This window comes from Acipenser ruthenus, chromosome 28, assembly GCF_902713425.1.
Source record: "Acipenser ruthenus chromosome 28, fAciRut3.2 maternal haplotype, whole genome shotgun sequence".
Taxonomy (NCBI): Eukaryota; Metazoa; Chordata; class Actinopteri; order Acipenseriformes; family Acipenseridae; genus Acipenser; species Acipenser ruthenus.
In genome coordinates, this window is record NC_081216.1 from 17,155,716 (window position 1) to 17,181,075 (window position 25,360).

Consider the following 25,360-nt stretch of genomic DNA (forward strand, 5'->3'; position numbering starts at 1 on the left):
AATTGGCCATTGTCAAGACGCTTATTTTTTTCCCCCCAGACCCGCACTAATTCTGTACTTAGCCCCTAATACCCACGTGATTCTAAGGGACTTTCAACCAGGTCTATATAGTGCTGAGGCTGTTTAGGAGTGGGAACCTTTCCCCACGGTAGAACAATGTGCAGCCTAGTTGATTTATTAGGCTGAAGGCACTTGTATGGTAAAAAGATGGTTGTATACAATACAAATGTGTTTTAGATGCGCTATATAATTACTTTATATTGTTGTTTTAAAAAAATAAAAAAATGAAAGCTTTTAGTGGGTACTTCTAATTGTTTATATGAACAGTAGGGCCTCTCTTCAACCAGAACAGTAATATCATGAACATGATACATGAGAGGTGCTGTCTGTTTTTGTCTTGCTTTAAATAGAGAATTGCCCATCCAGTTATGTTAGGATGGGCATTTTGTTTTTGTAACATATTTGAGGTTATCAGAATGAGATCTAAATTCTTCACATTTTTTTTTTTTTTTTTTAAAAACCAGGACAAGCCCTTGAGGGAGTTGTTTTGGTTAAATGGAGTTAAAATGCATTTCATTGTTCTGACCTACTTTTGGGTGAGAAATGAAAGCTCTATCTTGGTCGCTAGCCCAAATCCATTGTCATTTTGCATGGACTTTTTTTTAATATACCTGTATATATTTTATTTACTTTTTAATTTCAGGACTGGCTGATTTCTGGAAGGCTGTGTCTTGGTAGCCACTTGCTGGTTGAGGTGAAACTGCGCAGGCCTGGACTGGAACAACCCTCGATAACCACAGGTGAGTAGAGCATTTATAAACCTTCACCACTAAATCCCATTGACCTCTGACGATTGAGAACAGGTGCTCAGCAGGCTGCAAATATAAAGGGTGTAGAGTCAGGATTCTGTATTTACACCATGGGCATACATGCAAGTGGACAACAACACACAAAGAAACAATGGATACATTGTTAGTTTAGCTCTCTTTTGTTTCAGCGTCAGCCTAAATATTGCAATCTTCAAAGCTGGCAGTATTTTATAAGAAAAACCCTTAGTTTCCAACCTTTTTGGCACATTTCTGCGGAGGGCAAAACAACAAGAATGACATTTCAGTATTTGCTCAGTTTTGTACAGGCTAATTAATATGCATTCGCATGCAGTATCAAAAACAGACAATATCAGTGGTACAAACTTGAGGTATTGGAAGTAGAGGGGTTAATGATGAAGCCCTAACTGTTCCCAGGCAAAATAATCCATTGGTTTGGTGTCTGCTGGATTCAGAATTCAGTTTGGAAACAACTTCAATGCTTTTATTGCTACAGCGCTGTCTTGAGATGACATCCACGTCATCAGTTTTGAGAAAAGCTGTAAATCTATATTTAACGTTTAAACCATTTATATGAAGGGTCGTGCACCAAAAAATCGTACACTTTCAGTACAAAAGTGCACTTGGCTTTATATTTATAGTTGTTTTTTTCTTTATATAAAAATGTACATTCATTTTAACATTCACCTACTACAGTGCTGTACATTTGATGATGGCACTATAAATAATCGCATATTGAACGTTTAGCAAATTACTTTTCATTTACTGTTTAACTTTTACAGCTTTGAGCAAAGATTTGATGTCCAGCCCTGGTGTGTTTATACAGCAGTGTCTTGTATGTCTGGAGTATATGTTGTAAACGCTACGAGGCTGAGCGCACAGAATATGATTATTGTTACTCAATTATTGTTGATTGAGTAACATATGATTATTGTTACTCAATTATTGTATGCACGTGTCCCACCCTGGGATGCTTGCCGCGCACACAGTGTTTGGATGCACCCTCGGGCAGGTCAGCACACAAGCACTCGTCAGTCCTGAACTTGTTGACCACCAAGGTTCAGAAACAGGATTGCTGAGAAAGGGAATTGCGTAACCAGGGTTGGGGTCAATTATTTTTTTTCAATTCCATTTTAAAATCAATTCCCACTTCCAATTCCCATTACCTTATAATGAATTCCAATTCCTTGAAAATAATTCCTTTGAAGGATTTGGAATTGGAACTAGAAATGGAATGGATTAAAAGGGAATTGGAAATTGATTTTAAAAAGGAATTGGAATTGAGCCCAGCCCTGTTTAACTGTAGGACTGTGTTTTGATGATGTTCTCCATTCACCTCCCTCCAGTCAGGACCTGCAGGACTGATGAGGGTGTGAGAGCCTATACCCTGACCTGGCTACACCCAAACACATCTATGCTGCAGGCATCCGGACAGGTGTGCGCAGATGGTACATTGAGAATTGTTTTATGGCAGTTCTCTAAGGTAAAAATATAAGAAACAAGGTCAAGCAGACAACGGTTTAGTCTGTGTACCAATTAGAAATTCTATTTATTATTATTTATTTGTTTATTTATTTAGCAGACGCCTTTATCCAAGGCGACTTACAGAGACTAGGGTGTGTGAACTATGCATCAGCTGCAGAGTCACTTACAATTACGTCTCACCCAAAAGACGGAGCACAAGGAGGTTAAGTGACTTGCTCAAGGTCACACAATGAGTCAGTGGCTGAGGTGAGATTTGAACCGGGGACCTTCTAGTTACAAGCCCTTTCCTTTAACCACTGGACCACACAGCCTCCTATGTACAGTGGTTAAGCTGCTCAATTGAGACAGTTATAAAATAATATAAAATAGCAAAATATTTGCCTACTTAGTTTTTTATAGTTTAACCTTTGAATTGTAATGGAGTGTTTTGAAGTTATGTATGGTTATTTTCTGTGCAATCAATTGCCAATGGTATTTACAATTCACCCTTCAGGGCATGTTTCCCTGAAACCTATCGTTGTACAAAAAAACAAAGACGTGCCCGTACTTACTGTCTCTCATCCACTGTGCGCTGGTACATCATCTTCTCGTTGCCGGGAGATGGAATAAAGAACACCACACCTTGTAACTGAATGAATTTATTTGTTTTGCACTGAAGTTGCTCACAGTTATATTACAAGGGGATACATTGTATTTTGTTCCTGTTAAATAACAATTAATTGTTTGATCCTGTTTTTTTTCCCCAAAGTACAAAATAGGAAGGATAACAATAGGTATTGCTTTGTTTCTTTTTTATTTAATTCTCTCCTTCCTTTCATGTTCCACCTGGGTTTGTATTTTACTTATATATATATATATATATATATATATATATATATATATATATATATATATATATATATATATATATATATATATATAACTTTTTTATTTTTATAATCCAAGCCTTTCTTTTAGAGGTACAGTGTAAAGGAAGCATTTTAAAATTTGTGCACGAGAGAAAGAAAGATAGAGGAAGAGTGATACAGAAAGAAAGGGGGGAGGAAGACAGAAAGAAAGAAAGGAGTAAGGAAAAGGAGACAGAGCATTATGGAACAATTACAGCAACACCATGCAAAGAAAAGGTCATGTTCAACATGCAGAAGGTAATACAAGATAAGTCAGAGCACAGGAATCCCCTTTTATTCTGGAAGGTCAAAGGTCATTGTCCGAATGAATCTATTTACAAGAAAAGTAGTTCAAGGTTGTTGGTTTTTTTTGTATTTTGTATTTCTTTTTTTAACCTGTAGTACTGTACACACACAATGATATGAAACTAACAAATATCAATAGAAGGTAATCAATTCCAGACACAGAGACTAGTCTACATCCTTAAAGTACTGGTAAATTATCATTTTAAACATATACTACACGTTTGTTTTTTTTCTTGAAGCCAGGAAAGAAAGAAATATCTCCATCGTTGTTCACATAGCTCTGATAAATTAACTTAATTTTTTTTTTTTTTTTTTTTTTTTTTTAAATAAACCTGCGTTGAGCCAACATAATTTTATAACATAGTCTCTCCCAACATATTTATTTTATATAAATAATCAAGACTTGATAAATTAAGAAACAAAAAAAAGGAAGATACAAAAATATCCACAATTATATCTAAAAGTATACATCAGTATTTGTGGTAAATTCCCAGCCAAAAGATGCAACACAGCACAGTTGAAAAAGAGTAGCTTGTTCAAAATGAAAAAAAGAAAAGGAATAATCAAACATAATAAACCCAAATATATATTATAGAATACACTAAAAGGGTGAAATAAATAAATAAATAAATAATAAATACAGGTGGGACACAATATCTGGCAACACAATGTTTAAACCTTCCCCTACAACTAAACAAAATGTCACTACTAGAGACAGTTTATACAGAAGAAACAGATCTGTACAACAAGGTGGATCATTCAATTCGGAACACCCTCCCCCCAAAAGTTCAGTTCTCTGCAGCAATGGCATTTAAAGTCCAACAAAGTGTTTAAACCCAGAAGTTCATGAAGTCCTACATTTAAAAATGAAACAATCCAATCCAGCAGACGTCCAAGATGGTGCTTTATTACCAATTCCTCTGTCCGTTTTGTTTTTGTAAACCCCTCAGTTCTCTGTGTCGTCGTGGACAAATGTTGTCTTAAGGCTCTTTGTTCCCAGTGGTCATCCTTGCTTCGAAGCTCTGATTGATCAGTGTAAAGGGAGGGAGGGAGGGAGGAAAGGGGGGGGGGGGTAGTTGGGATTTTCCTAGGGTGGGGTCAAAGGTCACTGGCTCCTTGGTTTGCTTACTTGCCTTGAAAAGGGCCTTCCGTCAACAAATATCCGCAGCACACAGCAGCTCGACCGGGGTTGGAACTTAATAACTTTTCTGGACAATTCCTGGCAGTGGAAACAAGTCAAGTCATCATAAAAGGAGAACAGAAGATACAAAAAAAAATAATAATGAAAAAATACTGGGGTAAAAATGCTGTTTGTGAAGGGGTAAAAGGGGTGTGTGTCTGCGCGTGCTACTTCTATTTTTAAATCTTTGATTTAGTTATATACACATACACAGTCATTCCGTCATACAAAAATTTAACGAAGTAGTCTTATTTACATCTAGTATTACAAGCAACTAGCTTTCAATAGATAATTAAATTGTTTTTATTGATTTTTTTTATTTTTATGGTGAATCCTGTGTCTCAATAGATGCCACCATCTTTGCCTTGTCTTTGCCTGTCGGGCATTTAGAGCCAAAGTCATTAGCATCGGGTTCATGTCTCTTGCTGTTAGGGCCATGCTTGGTGGGAGTACCAGGCTGGTGGGCAACCTGCCCGTTCTTCTCGTCTGAAAAAAGTTGTTTAATTACATCAAAGAAGTTACTCAATGGGCTGCCTAGGTACACAAACAGAAAAAAAGAAAGAAAAAAGAGAAAGAGAGAGAGAGAGAACAAACAAACAAATGAACAATGAGGTTCACGAGAAGTGGCACACGAGACCCAGAGCCACGGAGTGAACCAGATGAGGACAGCGTTGGAGACGTGGGGGGATGGAGCGTTTGGGTTGATTTTGGAAACGAAAAGAAGGGGGAGGGTAACTGAAGAATCACCATAAACTTGTGTGTTTAATTTTAAACCCTGGTGTTAGCAACATAAGAGGAGAGCATTATTATTAAAAGCCAAATGGCTTTTAATAAATTAGTTTTCCTAATTTCCTAGTTTTTTTTGGGGGGGGGGGGGGGGGCCTACTGAAGTTGGTAAAATCAAAAGTGGTGCTTTATATTAGTAGTTAGCTAATCAAATTAGTCCAAAATTACCAAAAATCTTTAACTCAAAATGAACAATAATAATACCAATTATATAAGCATGAATCTTTTAAATGGGCAGATGGTGTAGTAGCCCAAAAATGTTGACGCTAATCTAACTAGCCTTTTTTAGGTTAACTGTCAAATGCATCGAGTCCTTAAAAGGTTACAAAGACTCAAATATAATGCGTAGATGTTTTTTAACTGGCTTAGGGGTACCAAATTGTTTGTGAAATCAGAAAGAAAGCTAAAAACACTCATTTTCATGGTGATGCCTTGACCCTTGGAAGCCAAATAGTGGAAATTGTGCTATAATTTGGAGTGGCTTTGGAGTCTCTTTCTACTTGAATGGAATTAGTAGACAAAGAATGGAAGAGAGCGCTGAAAAATGCTGGTAGGGTGAAACCTAAGATCCTTTCAGTTATTCAGCAGTTTTTTTGCCTAAACATTACTTGGTCGACTAGACTTGCCTACAGGAAAAAGGATTGGAAAAGAGTTGGCAGGGATCATGGGAAATATAGTTCTGCCTCCTTTTAACCCCTCGACTGCTGTTGCCGTGATCTTGTGGCCTGGAATTGATACATTTGTATTAAAGACAATCTAGTGGTCCTGTATTAAATATCTGTGTGTTCAATCTGGAGCTGCAGTATTGATGCAATACCAGTCATTCTCTACTAGAGGTACCAAAATAGTGACAAAATGTTTGTCCAAAGTAACATGCAAACAGTTGTTAATTAAGGAAATAATAACATTTTGGATTACAATATAGCATGGACAGTAAGAAAACCAATGCATACAATGGTCGGAATTCTTTCACTTTTAATATGCCTTCTAGTTATGAATGCATTGCACACCATTGCACATTTGACAAAATAAACTGCTTTTTGACAATTTAGAGATACTAATTCTTCTCAGTGTGTTTGTTGTAATTTATCTTCTCAACTTGATTTAAAGACTGTTTCATTCACCAAAGAAATAGACTATGTCTAAATGTTACATTGGACAGACTTATTTTTATACTCCTAAAGCGGAGAATGAAGTATATATATTTTACAAGGTCAAATCACTGTCAAAAAAGACCACCTTGCATTTAAATATTCCCTATATATATTTTAGACTGGTCGAGCAGTCGAGGGAATAATTAAACAACTTTATTTAACATTGAAAAACTGCTAGAATAGTTTTTTCCCTTTCTTAACGTCAGCTTAACTGACTGATGTACCACTCAATCTCCTGAATTCTGGGGGGGCACAGTCTGGTGTGATCTTTTCTACAGCTGAGTAACTGAAGGTTGTCCTTGGTACTCCCATCCTACAGTGGATGATGTTGGAAAATCTTGATTTGATTTATTTATTAATCATCTTGAATGGATTTTAATAGGAAGTCATGCCACACACATTTCAGCGTGGAATCTAATTTGGACTCTCTTGCATCTTTCAAGCTTTCTTGCATACATCAGCATTGGTAAAAGCTTGCAACAGACACTTATGCAGCTACACATTGCATGTATCTACTGGGGAAACAAATATAGTATAGCACAAATGGTAGGTAATCTCTGAGTTGATGCAGCCAACATTTTCTAATACAACTACATCATTGTAGTGGAAGCATAGGTATAATAGAGCTGTATTAATACCCAGGACCCACAAGTAAATTATAACTACACCTTCCCATTCTTCACAGTTTATTAACAGCCTTAGGACAGACTCCCCTCTGAGAAAATGTGTTTTTGGGAACATCATGTCTCAAATCAAAACTCTGCATTACACCAGAATATCCTTCTACTTATCTCTCACAAATGGATTGCTAAGGTCAGCTTTAGCAGGTATTGCCAATGACTTCTGCTAAGCTTTGGCAAAAAAGTAAATTAAATCAGACATGTTTGTCTAAATAAAGGTAGGACTAGTTAGTTCTGGATTTAGCAGGGTGCCTCATTTCAAAATTTCTCACAGTTAATCTGTGGTAGTGACATCATCATTAACAACTGGTGAGGAAATATTTCAAAGCCACATTTGCTGTCTTGCTCCCCACAAAGATTGTATATACAGTACGTATGGGATAACACATGACAGGGCGTGTGTTGTGTTGCATTAACATACAGCTGTAGTTGTACAGTAGTTGTATTATCAAAGCGGTATGTTAATGCAACACAACGCACAAGTCCTGGAGTGTGTTATCCCGCTTATAAAACGGGTACAATTTAAAATAAATAAATAAATAAATAAATATTTTCTTCCAAAAAAACGAACAATTTTATTATATATCCTTTCCACTTTGGCGAAAAAATAGTCCTTCAAACAAGGGTATATTTTGTTGTAAGCATTAACTAGAGGTTTTCAACGTTTCCATTTATTGTAATTAATTAAAATGAATGAAGTCTCCGTGCTGGTCTCAATCGCTCCGTAAACAGAGCTGACATAACCCGCAATGTTAGCCTTGTTAGTGACCAAGCATTTAAAAATGCCAATCATGTATTTTTGTTGATAATGAAAAGATACAGAAAAAGAGGCAAAGACAAAGTTCACTATCCATGCATTACTATCGCTGACCTGGAGAAGCCAATACAAAAACACATTACTGGACATTTTTGAATGCTTGGTCACGAACAGGCTATCATTGCGGTTTATGTCAGCACTGTTTACGGAGTGACTGAGGCCAGCACGGAGGCTAACATAAAGCTAGAAATGGAGAACTCATTACGCAGCCGAATTACGCACTGAAGCAATGAATTCTCGTAACAGACCGTTTACATTTCAAAACAAGTCTTTAAGTCGATTACCACTTCTTTATGTTTCATCCAATCAATAAAAACACTATCTGCCCAAGCATTTTTGTTTTCTTTGATTTCATTAACTTGTTAGATCTTTGTGTCTTGTTTTGTTTTTTGTTTTTTTTTTTAAACAGAGGTTTTGCTTCTAGCCACTTGTCTACGGTCATGCCTCTGAAAAAGATCAAATGTGACAAAACCTTAGAAGTCCTCTCACAAGAATGTGTATATTTATTGCAAGTTTAATATGTCGTGTATTGATAATTTATTACACAAACTGTGCTTCGGCAAAAATAAGTTCTGCCATGCATTATACTATATAACTGCTCGGTAAAAAAAATCCTCAACAGCCAATCAGCGTGCAGCATCCAAACATTCCGTTTAATAAAAGGCTTTATCCAGTGCTAGCAATGATCTAGACAGCCAATATGGTATGCAAGATTAGTTGTGTTTACAATTTAAATAGCTATGTTAATTTAAAAGAAAACAGTAAAATGTGTGTGTGAGACTATCTAGAATAACAAACAAACCAAGCATACATCACAGAAGAAACACTGTACTACAATAATAATAAAGTTGCCTGTCATGTTCTGGTATACAGTATAGTCCCAGCTCAGCCACCGACCATGTGTATGACCCTGAGCAAATCACTTAGCCTCCTTGTGCTCCATCCTTCAGAGGAGACGTAAAACTGAGGTCCTATTGTAAGTGACGCTGCAGCAGTAATTTTGATGCATAGTTCACCTCCAAGTCTTTAAGTCGCTTTGGATAAAAGCGTCTGCTAAATGATTATTTAATATATTTGGACAGATCTGTCTTTTCAATAGTGATGATTCACTCCAGACCATTGGAGCGACTTTTCAGTGACCTTGGTCAAATCAATCCAGGTAAACAAGGCTTGAAAACCCTGCTAGTTGCAGCATGCTGTCAATCAGGATAAATAGTTTTTTGAGAAAGACACAATGATAACCAGCTATCTTTTTTTTTTTTAAGCCAGGGAAGACTTGAAAGGGACTAAAAGCGAAATGAGTGCAATCTTGAATCAGCTTCTCATTATATGTCTAAATGGACGAAAAGCAAGACAATAAAAAGAACACAGAGAACCCCAGCCTTCCGGCAGCGAATATGAAAAAAGATTACATACAAAACACTCAAAAAGCATCAAAACCCTTGACCGGGGTTGGAATTTAAAATTGGGAAAAATAATAACTACATAGAGACCTGTGCCACTTGGAGATACTGTAATGAGAAGATGACAAAATAAAAGCATTACTACAGTATTTGCGTGAACGTAAAGATAATAGCAATACAAAAAAAAAAAAAAAAAAAAAAAAGAAAAAAAATCTTACTTCTTAATATTTTGAATCGCACAATCATTCTAAAACCAGCCTCACAAAATGTCCATATTTTAAAAGTAAATAATTCCCTGCACTGCACTGTACTGTGCCCTGAAACTAAAACGAGAGCTAACGGTTACCTGCATAAATCCTAGCTTCTGAAGGTTACAACAATAATGTCCAGTCTCTTCTGTTGTGTCAGTCTCTGGTAGATGATGGGTTAAGAGTGTTAGACATGCTTTAATGTTCTTTATCTTCAAGAAGCAGCGAGGAGGCATAACCTCCTCTCCGTTACAAGACAAGGAGATGAACACATTAGCAACCTGCCCCTGCAAGTCCCCTGAAAGGAAGCGTATATTCTGTTGTATGAATTAATCATTGAAATCTTGTAAAACCAGTCAGTCCATGCCTGGATGATTTTCATGCATCACGAGTAAACAGTCAAATTCAGAAGACATGCAGAAACTAAATTACAGGTTTCCTAATATATTCCTTAACTTTTGAGTGTGGTTCACTTTTATGCTTTGTGGCCCGTTATACAGTATTTATAGCCTTTTACTATTCTTAATAGTTTGTTATTTATTGTGTGTTTGCACATTGCAGACATCACGCATTAGCAAGAAGCATCAGGAATTACCAGAATGTGAAATTTTTATTTTCTCGTTAGGAAATTTCTTATAAGTGGCTGCTGTACTGTTTCGCGATGCAACAGCATTCTCTACTGGTTTAGGGCCTGTTGTTTGAGTGAGTTGTTTGCAATGCATCTATGCGGCTATCCAATCACGTTAACCTACAGTCATATGATGCGGTATGCCTCATGTGTTTTTCTTGGTGCGTGCGCCTGTGCATCCGGTTTAACTGGCGAAGTGTCATAATGGCTGGTGTTGTTGACGAGCCTGTCACTAAAAAGCAAACAAATTACCAGCACTGTCTGTCTGCCCAGTCACCCAGGCAATTACCGAACGCAGTGGGGGAAAAAAAATGGATTCAATCATATGCCCATTGTCAAGTCATCCAATTAGGATTAGGGTTACAATTAGGATTTCGTGGACATTTCACGGACCTGTTTAAACATTAAATACACCTAATATTTCACAGCACTATAAAAGTCTAAAAATAGTGGTACTTGCTTCCTTACTTAAACAGAGTGCTGTCATCTGTTAAAAGGCAAGCATACAACATCTCCCAACAGTTGCTGCCGACATTCTCTGTCTGGTGTGGATTTGCCCATACATTGAGACTCCATGTCTGCATCCACTGAATTGGTTGGAAGTGTAAGGCAAAGCTTTGCCAGGTTATACAGATGTGGAAATCAATTAGAAACAGTCCCAAAACTCGGTTACCCAAAGGTATCTAGCATTCTTTAATAAAGTCCATATATGCAGCACGTTCGTTGTCATGTTATTTGTCCCATCCAGGAATTTATTTTATCAGTACAGAGTCAAAACAAAGAAAACGTGCCTATTCGGGTCTAAAATTCTAACTGCATTTAAAAAGTAAACAGCAGGTTGTTTGAACCGAGTTGCTATGCTTGATTGGACCTGTAGTGCTGATTTAACTTGGGTACAACCAACACAGGAATACTTTTTTGTCTGCGTTGACTTTTCAGTTTGTTTTCTGAAAACTGTTTGTTTTACATTCTGTTCAGCCAACCTCTGTAGTAGCCTTTTGTTTAATGTGTGATTCTGAAGTTATAGCGATCAATCCTATTTTCTTTAAGTCACATTACAAGATGTGCAAAACAATTACCTCCATCTGCATGTACAGTTTATTTGGGAAATGTCTTGACACGATCCTCAGCCAAAATATACTTTGCTTGTTTTGCTTTGTCGTCCATTTTTGGTATTTTACGTCTAATGCTGAAAACTAGATTTTAGCAACCTAAATCAAAACAATGCAGCACTGACTTTGTCCCACCTGCTACGCACTGTACAGCAGGTCACAGAAAAGCCAGTACAGACGCACCGATAGGCTGATTAAAACATTGTTGTCATCTGAACAGTAAATAAGAAAGTTAACCGCTTTGGAGTATTGTTTGTTTTTGCCTAAATGCAATGCACACAGGAAGGCGAAGGAATGAAAAAAGCCCATCTACAAAAGAAAGATACGTAGTTCGCGTCGCTTGCATTGTGCAGTAGTTCACGAGACTTGTTTTTGAACCAAAAACAAGTCAAATGGAGCACACTGCTGCCCAACTACAATATAGTTAATTAAGTTTTAAAATCCTAGGAATTTACCAGCACTGTCTGTCTGGCCAGTCACCCAGGCCAGTCTGATGACTTCAGACCTATTAAAATGCAGGAGCGATAACCTGAAATCCAACTCTGCAGAACGGATTTCCATGAACAGTAAATCACAAATTGATGCACAGATGTTTTCCAAGAAAATACATGTGCCTGTCTCTGTTAATTCTTGTAACATCAAATAAGCAGATGTGCACTTATGCATGGCGAAGCCAGAGACTTCGTCAACATGCTTCAGCTCTCAAACACTGCATAACGATCAGCTTCTCTCGTAAAACCAGGCAACTGTTATTTATAGCCATACGTGTGCAAGTTTCCTGTTCTAGCAACTCCAGGGATTCCATGAACCAGTAATCGCCAATCATGTGGTTAGAATGGCAAAGAACCTCAACAAGAAAGATGCTGTCAACTGCACTGAAATATAGACAACATATCTGACAATGTCCAGATTTGTACTAATTTAATATTTGACCATCTGTGTGCAAACAGGAATCTCCTGCACATAGAACAATCTGCTTTACAAGAACATTTTATTATGAAGCTGGAATGGCTTTCTTAACCTTTTCAGACTCTTAAGAGGCTGCCTTCCAGCTGGATAATGTTTCTTGTTTAAGGGTTTTTAAAGCTTGTTTGCATTTAAGGGATATTTAACAGGTTCCTGTTGAAACCCAACAGAGCATGTACACCTTACATCTAAACGGAAAATAAATGTCTGCTGCTGTTAAAAAACCCTGTTGGAGTATAAATATATTTTTAAAAAAAACAGGAAAAAGGAAGATCACTTTTTTCCTACATACCATCCACCAGAATTCAACTCTAGCTCTTTATATAAATTGTTGGATGCATGTATGAGGGAAAACTAGAAATATTTGCTCCGTTCCAGTCAGTTTCTGTGATAGTTTTAGAAGTACTGTTTCATTATTATTCCTTTAAGTGCCTATTTTCACCTCCTGCTGACTTACCAAATGTGTGCAGTGTCTTTAATGGATTCGAAAGCAGAACTGAAGAAAGCCCTCTTAGCAAAAGTATGTTAGGACTTGGAATAAGATTTAAAGAAAATAAAATAAATAATAATGATCTACCAAAACTGCCCCCCCCCCCGCCCCCCCCCAGGTTCTGAACCTTTGGTAATAAATAATAATAAATGTCAGCCACATACCAGGCTATGTTTGAATCAATGCACGTGGGTAGATACAAATTGTTTGATAAATGTTTTTATTTTTGAACCAGTGGTTAAATGACTAAAAAATATGGTTAAAAAACAACAGAACAATAAGAGCGAGGCTTGTCTTGGTAACAGATGCCCTGGTTTGAATTGTTCTTGCCACAGTGGCCTAATGAAAGCAGGTATGTTTAGCACACCTCTGACACTGGGCAGAGCAGACGCTTTCTTCAGCACAATTAGAAAATTGGTTTGTGTACCTAATTGCCTTCCTGAACTCTCACAAGCTTTAAATGGTGACAGATTCTTCCAAGTAAAAACTCTTGTGTTTTGTTTCAATACGCTTAAAATTTGTACCATCATATGCTTGACATTCTGGCATTTTCACTGCACAGACTAATGCTCCATTATGTCACACTAGTCACAGGCTGACTGTTGACAGAAATGACACTGTTGCATTAACAGAAAGGGTTAAGAGAAAAGATTAAGCTGAAGTGACGGCAATACAGCGCTTTGCTGTTTGTTAACGTAATGAAGGGTTTGGCACAGTCCCTAGGATTAACTGGGCATTCAAAGCTTTTAGACTAATGAAACCCCAGTTACAAAACTGGCCGTACTGAATAGGGGTTTCAATCTCACAACAGCACAGTGCGGTTTACACCCTACCCAATAAGGCTCTACTAAATTCCGGGTGTGCAATACATTTCGAAGGACTCTGCTAATTAGCGTGCTCTCTATTGATATGCTTTGTGTCCAAACCACCTTTGACAAGCAGGTTATTGATCTGTCCACTGAAAAAGGCTCTGTGACTTCAGGGTTATCTGATACAGGGAAACACAATTGAAATAGTTCAGGTTATTAATCCTCAATATTAATCAATGGAAACCCTAGGCAAACTGGGATGACATACTATTCAGAGGCTTACAGCAATAACACCGTGTAACAATTTTTTTTTTTTTTTTTTTTGTTCCTGGGTAGTAAGTGTTATTTCCTAATTGCTTATGCCTCAAAAGTATAGAAAATGGCGATTATTCCCCTTTTTGACTTTATGTGAACAAAAAGACACAAATTCGCCCGTTTTCTCATTGGAAATAGGTACATTTCAAAATATCACTGTCCTGGTCACAAAAGCAAAGTTTGTGGGGAATAATAGCCATTTTCTATACTTTTGAGGCATAAGCAATTAGGAAATAACACTTACTACCCAGGAACAAAAATTGTGTTACATAGTGTAATGAAACAGTCTGTCTGTTAGTGATAAGTTTCTCTGTAGATAATCCTGAGGGAATGTATGTTTTTGGAGCTTTTTTACAGGGTCGATTATGTGCCTTTGACAAACAGGCAAAAACTAAATACATATTCCCTATTTTTTTTTTTTTTTAAACTTGAGTGTTATAATATATCAAATAGCAGTTTCTATGCATTGTTGCATTTGGATATGTCCCTCTTATACATAAATCACTATGTAATGCAAACATATCTTAAATATGTTAATCAAACACTCTCATTCCATCCTTTCTGCAATACTAAATATTCTACTGACCGCCAGCACCCCGTTCTGATAATTGGCTGGCTGCAGGAACCTTGCTGTACCGGAATATGAAAACCACAGCTGCTCAATTTACCTTCTCCAGGTGTCAGAAAGACTAAGCTCTAGTACAGAGCCTTTTCTCAGTGCGATTAAAAAAGCTGATTTAAATCTCAAAAGCCTTTTGACAAACTGCAAGCAAATGCCTCCCCTGAGTGTGCGGTCACTGAAGTGTATCAGTTGTGGGCTGATTGTCACTGGAATCGCGATGAGACAGATAAAAAATTGGAATTCTGCGCTGTACCCAGAGTGCGTATAAAATCACCCAAAATTAACTGCATTATATACAGTGGATCCCTAAAACAGCATCATAATGTCCCTGGAAGCTTTATAGTCATTAATTAAAGACTTGCAATGAGTAACTATAATGGTTAAGAATGACAAAGAAAGTTACTACAAAGTCAATAAAGGTAAATATGTCAATTCAACCAAAAAGTCTGTAAATCACTCACATATTTTTCTATTTAAATTCAGAGAGTGCAGTTTTGCTTGACAAACAGGCATTTCTTTCAAACTAACCAAGGATTCTGCAATCATTTTTCTTTAAAGGGTATTCCGACTGGAGGGCAGAAAATGATGACAGGAGCCTAGGGCTGAACAGCAGTAACGGGGAACAGAGATGATCTGCAGCTGTGCAAAGGAAATTACCTCAAGGGACACAACACTGGACCCAATCTACAAAGTAACCTCAAGAAAAGAGACCAGTTACTGATGCATTACAACCAGGTAGCTGTATAAAGACAAGAGAGGCTGATGAAGCAGATTCAGGCTTTTTAGATTGTACTATTTTAGCTTTGTTATTTACACCTGACCCTGCAGCCTTTATATTATGTAGAATTAGGCTCATATGGGATTAATTTAGCTCAGAAAAGCCTGAAATGTCTTTTGTGCTTTGAAATGGGTTAACCTGTGTTATGCACGGAGCGCAATAATACTATTTCCAACTCTACTATGTAGAACAGTGATTGTCGAGGGAGTAAGGAGGTGTATCAGTGTGTGCTCTTTCGACAACTTAACTCTTAACAACTTGACAGGAAAGCCTTAGAACAACACTCGCAACAGAATATCCCATTATGCACAAAACGAAACTCACCCATCTGTCAGAACAGGCCATGTTAGTAAACAAGGAGTTTATAGATCAGGATAATTAGGCCAAGCACTGCGAACCATACGCACACTGGGCATGCTCAGAATCAGATGCAAATTACCGCAGGGATGAATTCGGAGCTGGAGGGGGATTTAGATCTAAAGGGACCCGAGCCTCTGAACAACCAGCGCAGTAAATAATAGAGAAGAAAGCTTAACCATGGGAGTTGCTTCTTTATAAATAAAGAATTCTGCAACGACAGCTTAATTTCATGACACCTCTGATGTTGACAAATTACTGTACGGTTTGCCTGGTTTCCAAGGCAAGAAAAAATTCAGATTTTGCAATTATTTTAAGGTAGCCCAGTGTTTAGGAGCTTTGAAAAATAATTATTGAAAAATGATATAAAAAAAAAACAAACAGACATTTGACCATATAGAGAATGGTGCTACTCTGAAACAATAATGATTTTATATGCCTTCTTTTGCACAGCAGCTTTCTAGCTACACATCCAGAATGGATCTTTAACCATCAATGAACAAGCACTTTAATGCTTATGAAACAGAAAGTGAAGTACCCATAATGCTTTTAAAGTAAAATAGTTACTCTTCCTAGATTATACCTTTTAGGCCAACCCTTGGGACACAAAAGGTCTGTAATCCTTATAAACCTTCAAGAAACGTCATCACAAAACAATAGGGAAAAATAAAATCAATTTTCTGTGTCTTCACTTCCACACAATAATGACCTTGTCGTTGGAAATTGCTATGGATTATGAACCGGTCCGATATAATTACTTCCCAAACCAGACTGTAATCCTGGGTAATTCCTACTGTGTTAAGTCTAATCGCTTAAAGAACGAGATAATGACTGTAGATCTCTGGTTTCATTGCACAACGTGTTATAAATCATTAAGTGGAAATGAAATAAAATAAAAAAAAGAAAGAAACCGGATAATCTCTCTTTCTGGAAATGCATCACATGACCACGGTAAGCTGCCATACATCAAAACAGTCCTTTCTCTCTTTTCTAATAAGCTCCAGTGATGATTGGCGACTCCCTTTTCAAAATTAAATGAATGCGAGCTCATGGTTCACTATCTTTCACCCCTCCTTTCCCTAAAAATGAGGTGAACTGGAGTTCACAGGGTCCTTGCTACCAAGTATAATACAGGTGCTTGCACCTTGTACAAGGGAAAATGGGTTTTAGGGTCACTCGTGATAGGACACAAAGGCACATGTAGGCAAAAGTGAGACTTTGGAAATACATCTTTCTATCTGCACCGGTTTAGTACATGTCTGTGTATACTTTCTCTATATACATAATGTACATTATATTAAGAGATGTTGACAACTGTAAAACAAAGACAGAAAGATGCAGTACCAATGTTTGAAATCACATAGGTTTTAATATTTAAACACACAACTATTACAGATTCTACGTTTCTAATGCTGTACACACACACCTTACACATAGAGCAGAATATACAGTGTACTGTGTATGTGTATATATGTGTATGTATATATATATATATATATATATATATATATATATATATATATATATATATATATATATATATATATATATATATATATATATATATAAAGACATGCTCCCTTGAGAAAGATATGTACAACATATCGAAACGTTGGGCAGCTGGCTCTGAGCTACTGGCAATAAATATTATTTATATATATATATATATATACACACACAAACTTGTATACACTACTGTATATATCTCTCTGCTGTTACTAATAAGGAGGACGGTTAAGAAATGTGCATATAGCATATTTAAATGCAGACACATACAGTACACTAAACACACACCGATTTATAGACAGACTGATTGATGGTTTAACTTAATTCTGTTAGATGCAAACATACAATATTCTATTAATATAGGTGATCATTAGACAGATGTATAAGCAGTCAGATTGTTCAGCCCTAGTACATAATTTCCTGGACTTGTACATGTACTCTCTGCCCTATAGGTGCCAGCGGAGAGGGCACAGCGATTCATTTAGCCTCGCATGCCCCTTGGAAGAGGGCTGCTTTCAGCTGCCAAGAACCAGCAAGTTGATTTAACAAGTCCGTATTCCCCCACTCTGGGTCCAGGATGAGCACAGTCCAACAGAGATCTCAAAGGGGCCTCACTTCACAGCCTAGTGATGTAGAACATTGTCTGTCTTCAGTTCACTCATTACTCTCAAGTGTTCATTCTGAAGAGCTAGTTTCTTGTTAAGCGTTTTACAGTGGGCCTATTCGCAAATCCCTTTCTTTTGCTGAAAACTTTCTTGGCTGTTTACAGAGTGGGTTTGGAGTTTATACTTGTGTTTGAACATTTTCTTTTCTTTGTGATTTTGTTACAAGTTCTATTGTGGAAATCATAGTCATCCTTCTCCAGGCACAGTAACTGACAATATGTGGGCTAATGCACAAAAGTTACTCAGAAACAGGTTCAAATTAATCTAGGCTAAAAGTGCACATTCTCTGCTAACCATATACTTACTGTTGCTGCCTAAATCTACTACTGCTGTGCGGTCTTCTTTATTGTTACAGATTTATATTTTAAAATAACAATGATGGCTATGTACAGTTGGAGTACAGTAGCAAAAGGCAGGGCTGATTTTATTAAGGATTTATTGTGGCTTTGGACATCAGGTTTCTAAATGTCAGTTAATTCCCTTTTCAATAATCTCCATGCATGCATGTACAATTTAGCAGAACATGTGTGGTTCTGTTGCCTGACCTACAGGACCCTGAACAATGTGTTGCTATGATGAGGTATACTGGTCTCCGAGATACCTGAAGAAATTCTCAGCAAAATCTGCATCTGCCCCAAGATATTGTTATATCCAAACAAACATCCACCAATCTCAAAAATGACAATACTCCAACATGAGCTGATTATAAAAAAGCAAATAAAGAACGTTCTGCATCACAGGAGTGAACATGCCAGGCAGTGCTGACGTGAAATGTAACAAACACCGATACACAATATATAAATAACCCACATTGCAGACCAGCAGCTTTCCTCTGGAAATATGTGTGGATAGACCATTAGAATCTCAACATGACAGATACTTTAGTGCATTAAGAAGGTGATTATGAATAGCTCTATAATTTGTTTTGAGAAGAATTTTTAAATATTTTACCACTTTCCTAACTGCAGTCCCATCTAGAATTCAGCTTACATAGCATGAATAACCATGTACCGTAGTTACATTGTAATAACAGATTGGTGCTGCTTTTCCATGGTAACTACTTTGTAACAACATGGTAAAGGCCTTGTAAACACAACATCTTGTAATCACATTGTATCACCCTGGTACAGGGCATTTACATGTACGGATTTATTTCACCAGGATAAGTCAATTGAGATTAAATTACACACTTAGTTGCCATGGAAGTGCATGCATTAAATATGGATTTTTTAAAATGTATTTATTTATTTATTTATTTATTTATTTATTTTTAATTTTGTCAATAACTGGTCACAGCTTTAATCATGCAACTGTTAAAGTGACCCTGGTGAGCAGCCAGCTGGCTCCACAGACCATGCTAATAAGACATGTAAAAAAAAACATAACACAGAGCCACTGCGACTGACTGTGATGACTTTCTCGTTTCCATCTTGCTTAGACATAACCGCATGTATTAGACTCTGGCTAATCTGTACCCCGGTAGGCAAGTTGACCTATAATTAAAAAATAGGTCATGGCAATCTATCAGCAGATATTTCCAGAAGCAGCCCTGTCCACTATTTCATGCGTTCACAGCACTTGCAATGTGTTGCATGATGGTGTTGCTCACATTGGCTAAGCTCTCTAATCAGTCTATCCTGCCAATAAACCACAGTGCTCTACAGTGTGACTCCGGTGCAGAGGGGTGTGCGCGGGACGTGGGGGGTTATGAGGAAGTGGGAGAGCGGAGAGTGTGGAGGGAGGGGGTAAAAAGGAAGAAGGGCTCTTACCACATTTGGAAAGCCTGCCAGTCAGCAGCTCCATACAGTGGGTGGCGTCTGGATTACAGGGGGAAACGTTAAGACATGCTGCCTCGGTTCTTTCGTAATTAAACAGCACCAAGTTAAATCAACTTCATGGGGGATGCTTACACAGCCCTCCTTCCAATATTCAAACAAAAAACATGTACTGTGTATACGACCCCCAGCCATTCTCTTAGACGTGGACAGTTTATCCCGTACGTGATTATGTAAAAAAAACATATTTGTGTAAACGGTTAACCTCTTTTAATGTGCATGTCACTGATGATGTTCCCTACCATATATGTTTGTACAGTTGTGGGGAGTCTAAAAGACTTCAGCTTTTGCACACATTTTATTTTTAATGGTGCAGTTGTACACATGTTTTTATGTAAAAACACATTACATATATATTTGACAGTAATTGTTACAGGTACTACTTTATAAGAATGAACAATAGTGAGAATGAACCGTTGCTCTCAATATAATTCAAATATTTGTCAAAGTATGCTTTACATCTAAATCAACTAATGTTCTTTTCACATTAAAATACATTACAACTCATATTTACATGGAGATACATGGTACAGGTCCTTTTTTAAATCAAACTCTTAATTAACAGAACTATTGAAGAAAGGAAATACTTTTACTTGTTTTTACAGAAAGGATCCTGATCTCACACACAGTAGAAAAGCCCTGGTTTCAGGAGGCTGAGTGGTTAACTCAGGTAGAGCCCCCTACTTGGGCAAGATGAGAAATGTCATTCTCTGGCAGCGTTACCCCTCACAGAGCCCCTAAGTAAAGGGAATGGGAGGTCTCCCGACACCCGCTGCTCACAGGTGGCCTTCCATTTTCCCTGTCAACTTTATTTGAATGTATCCACACCAGATCTGCTCCACCCACAGGGGGCAACAGCAGGGGCTGTCAAATCATTACACTCAACTTTCAACCAAGGCCCTTCAGTAATAAAACTTAACAACATAATACCGCATTCTGAAAATCAATATGCTTCTGTCGCGTTTGTGTAGGAGATACTGCAGTTACTGAAAATCCCAAGACACACAAACCATTCTCATTGGAAATTGTGTGTGTGTGTGTAAATAACAGTGCAAAAAGTCCCTTACCTGCTAATAGGGCGAAACTACTAAAATTCTACTTTTGGAAAACTGAAAGAACATTTTATAAATTACATAAATAATTTAATTCTTTACACATTTTACAGGGCAATGTGAGGAAGAAGACTTTTTTTACAATCAACACTCTATCCCATTTTTAAAAATAAATTTCAATTCTGCCCTTTTTGCATTTGTAGTTCAGTTTCATTTTGTCTTACTTTGTGCTACCAAAAGGGTGAAACTGCAATGTCATTATATTAATAAAAAAAAAACAAAAAAAAACAGACTTTTTCTTGAGGTTATTGATCACAAAGGCATTTCCTGGTCTGTAAAGGATTGACTCTATGCAACTGAAAACAACATTGTTGCAGCATTGCTCTGTAATGATATATTTGTAATGTTAATATTTGAAGTAAAACACAGCAGTACAACCACACATTTTTTTGTTGTATAACAAGTAATAGAATGCTCCTGATAGAGAAGGTCATGCTGGGCTAAGGATTTTGTAAACAGGAAGGACTGCTTTTGCCTTTTTTGCTTTACAAGTGTTACTGTTTCAGTCACTTAATCTGAAAATAGACAAAAATGCAGTTTCGCCCTATTTGCAGGTAAGGGACGAAAATGTGTTCAGAACTGTTTATATCTTTCATTATCTCTTTGTTGAAAACATTTTCTCTTCATTGCATATAGGTTTTAAAGATAATTGATAATTGAAGGTGTTTGATTCAACTCCTTAAAATGTCATAAAAATTGGAATTCCGTTAATTCAGCGGTTACAAAATTAGAAATATTTGTGATTTTTTTTCTCCAAATATCTAAAAGAAAAGAAAATCTGAAAACTGCAACCAAACATTTAAAAAAAAAAAAAAAAGAAATGTTGCTCACACAGTTCCAACAAGACGGTCTCCCCCTCTGTCACCCTGTGATTGATTTATTGACGGAAGGCATTTTGACTGAAGTTGATTTCAATTAACTTAGTGCTGCACAATTGCATTTGCAATGCTACGTTTACATTACTTGCAGTAACTATGTACTACAAATTTAATTTCCTATAAATCAATATGCAAAAACCAAACATTAAAAATAAACATTCCTGTAAATAAAATTACCTCATTATGGCAACCAAACGTCACACATTTACAACTCAAATGTATCACAATGAAGTTGACTCATTTTTAATTAATCATTCTTCTTAAAGCTTCTGGATTAAATTCATTGTATTTGGACATTGATACAATGTCTATCTACCTGCCATTGCTTAATTACAATTGCAACTAACACAGTCAGTGATGGAAGAACAAATGATGTGAACTCCTGCCTAGAAAGAGAGGCAAGACCTTCATGGAATGAAGTGGAGTAATGGATATGAATAGGTCAGCCTAATACAGAAAATTCATAATAGGAGTACCACTCAAATTGTTGCATTTGTAAAATATATGTATCTAAATGACACAGTAAGAATTACATATTAGATATTTTACACTAATTGTTGTAGAAGGAAAGTCTTCTATTCTACAGCTAAGTTTGACAGACTATAAAAGTGAGGAATCACAGCTGTGTCGTGCGATGCTTGGGTCAAGGATAGGGAAATCTAGTCCTTTTTTTTTTTCACTACTTTGTCAAGATGTGTTACTGTACTAAAATGCATGCAATTAGGCCCATGCTGAAACTATTCTGAACAGTTAAACAGGTTTCCTTTTATGTTTTTTAAATCTGTGACTTAGAGGTGATACGTATTACTGTCTGGATGAAAGTTTGATCTGTTCAAACCAGATTTAACTGGTGCCTGCTTGCTGAGCTTGAGGAGACATCATTTAAGTAACCCATCCCAACAGGGTTGCGAGGCGCAGCACAGCTGGATTCCCCAGCCCTGTTGTTTGGGTGGGACAGTCAATACTAGGAAATGGCTTTTAAAGGAACTTATGGACTGACCCCTACATGGTGAAATTAAGAAGAACTTTCAAGAGACCTTGTTCCAGGCTGAGGAACGCTCACACAAAAGCAGAGCTGAACATACAAGGACATGCCCCACCTCAGTACAGAGGCAATACCAGGACGTTGTGAAGGCTTTATTCTATGTATTTATTTATTGCTATTTATTTAATTTATGAAACAGACCTACAGGTCTACCTGCCGGTAACCACACAAGCTTGGCCTGCATGAAAATGGAAGTAAAGAGAATGGGACTTTGGTATAGTAATTGAGTTTAAAACTACCAGGACACGCTGCAGACACATGCAGGTTCGGGGTTCTCTTCCACCTCACATGGTGGGATATTTAAAGAGGTGCAGTGAAAGTGATTGGGGGGGGGCTACACAGTGAATAAAACAGATAAAAAAAAAGTATTTGGTCATTTATAAAAGCTCCAGTGTTTCCCTTCTTTTAAGATAGCTTTACTCCACAACTTTTTGACCAAATACTTTTTTGACTAACTATACGTGCCAGAAACATACTGAAGATTCTCTGAAGTCCTTCCTGAGCCAATGCACTCTACGGCAGATAACATGTTTTAATATACAATACCTGAATATTTCCTGTATATCTATGATCACGTTATGATACATTTTTATAGCAATATTAATGCAACTACCAACACAGATATGCAGACTATTGCCTGTGTGTGTGTATATATATTGGTACTGTGTACCTGTTCATAGATGGATAAATAGGACTGTGAAAAAAATTTAAACTTTTAAAAAAATCTCTAGTGTGCTGAAAACTTGGCTTACTCTTACCTACAGTAGATATAAACACACACACACAGAGACACACACAAATATGAAGTGCATGGCATATTATGTTTCCCAATAAGCATTTCATTTAACCCAGCCTTTACTTCACTGTCCCATGACAGTGATGACTCTAGAACCCCCTCCATGTTGACTGGTGCAGTGTCATGGGTTCAGTCATGCGGAGAACGGCAGCAGCTGATTTGAAAGCAACGGAGAGGATACTCACCGGACAGCTGCTGGACTGAAGGCTGGTCGTGTGTGCTTAATAACTGGGCCTGGATCGTTTCTACCACTCGCTTGAAACGACGGCTAGGTCCTGCCATGAAGTAAGAGGCGCAGAGTGTCAGATACAGTACAGTGCTGAGACCACGACTTCTGGAGGAGTACAGGTGAACCAATTCAAGAGCCAAGAGCAATTTCTGTCCTTTACCTGTGGTTAGTCGTGATTTTGTTTGTGTGAATGCCAGTCATTGTATGTTCAACCTGTTAAGTCATTTGTAATTTATGTGAAGTATCCAGTGCCACAATAAATATTTATGCCTTTGAACACTGGTTCCTGCATTCTAAAGACCTCTGTGTTGCTGAAAGAATACTGTGATTAAGGGTGGGGGTAAGCTCGGACCATCAAACTTACACTGTTTTTTTTTAAAATTTTGTAAGCAAAGGTACTTTCACCTTCAAGAGATGCTCTTCAGTTGCCTGCTATAGACAAATTTAACATAAGCTAGCCAAAGTATGTGTGTTTTTTTAATTAAAGTAAGCGCCAACTCCATATAGTAATCTGACACATCAAATTTCCTTTTGTTTTGCTGTGCACTAGATGGTGCTGGTGCTTATTAATATAAAGACACTGGCTGATCTAGCCCACATTACATATTGTCTATGGGAGGCAACTAGAACTGAAAATCAGTCCCAAAATCAAAGCACCTTAACACAGACTAATGGAAAAAAGAATCATATATCATTCATTGCAATAAGAACCATATAGAATTACTGAAAATATCATAACAAGGCAAGGAATGTATGTAATGAGCAAACAAGGTAAGGGATGTATATAGTGATGAGCAAACAAGGATATATAGGATGCATTAGTACTGAGGGGGTGCTGTTTTAGTTCCTACTCTACTGAGATATTGCATATTACATTTTACATCTCTCAAGCAATATGTTGTAAAGTTACATGGGACACGGATGAAATTTATATAATAATTACATTGCTGCTCCTACTGTAGCCGTGCACGCCCGGTGTTTCTCAGTTAGGTTTTTAGCAATCATAATTGCTGTGTTCTAGTGTGTTCTAATGAGGGGCATTCATAACACAACATGCTTAGAACTGTTGCTGCCTCCCATTTCCTCAATACTGTTGCATAGAACAAGGGTCTAGATAGAAGATGGGAATTTTGCCTACAAGAGACGGCCAAAGTTTAAATATTTACTGCTGAAGTTGTTCCACCTTTAATGGAACTAGGTACTATAGAGTATATATGTAGAAATTGTCTATTGCCACATTCTTATTTTTACTGTGTATGAAATCCTATGCAGTCTAACTTGGGCAGTTGTTCTCATTTTAAGGTCATTTTTCAAACTTTCCATCCACGTTTTAAACAATCTTTAAATAATATCACTACCCCACCACTGTCCCGTCTACAGAACATCTACAGACCCTCACCTAAACATATTGATGCAGGCTTTGGTCTAAATAAAGGTCCCACTC

General features: G+C 37.2%; 1 protein-coding gene across 15 annotated transcripts in view; it reads right to left on the minus strand.

Moving 5' to 3' along the window:
- Nucleotides 1–3,167: 3,167 nt before the first annotated feature.
- The window catches only part of LOC117435165 (serine/threonine-protein kinase BRSK2), a 222,016-nt gene continuing 199,823 nt past the window's right edge, over nt 3,168–25,360 (minus strand). For 4 of the 15 annotated variants that reach the window (XM_059002910.1, XM_059002907.1, XM_034058179.3 and 1 more), the window contains 3 exons: nt 23,873–23,962; nt 19,791–19,838; nt 3,168–5,219 (listed from right to left, as the gene is read on the minus strand). In XM_059002910.1, the coding sequence (XP_058858893.1) occupies nt 5,008–5,219; nt 19,791–19,838; nt 23,873–23,962 (350 nt within the window). In that variant the 3' untranslated portion in view covers nt 3,168–5,007. Of the gene's footprint in view, nt 5,220–17,530; nt 17,980–19,790; nt 19,839–23,367; nt 23,405–23,872; nt 23,963–25,360 lie in introns of those variants that run through there. The other 11 variants (XM_059002912.1, XM_059002908.1, XM_034058173.3 and 8 more) reach the window with 7 other exon arrangements.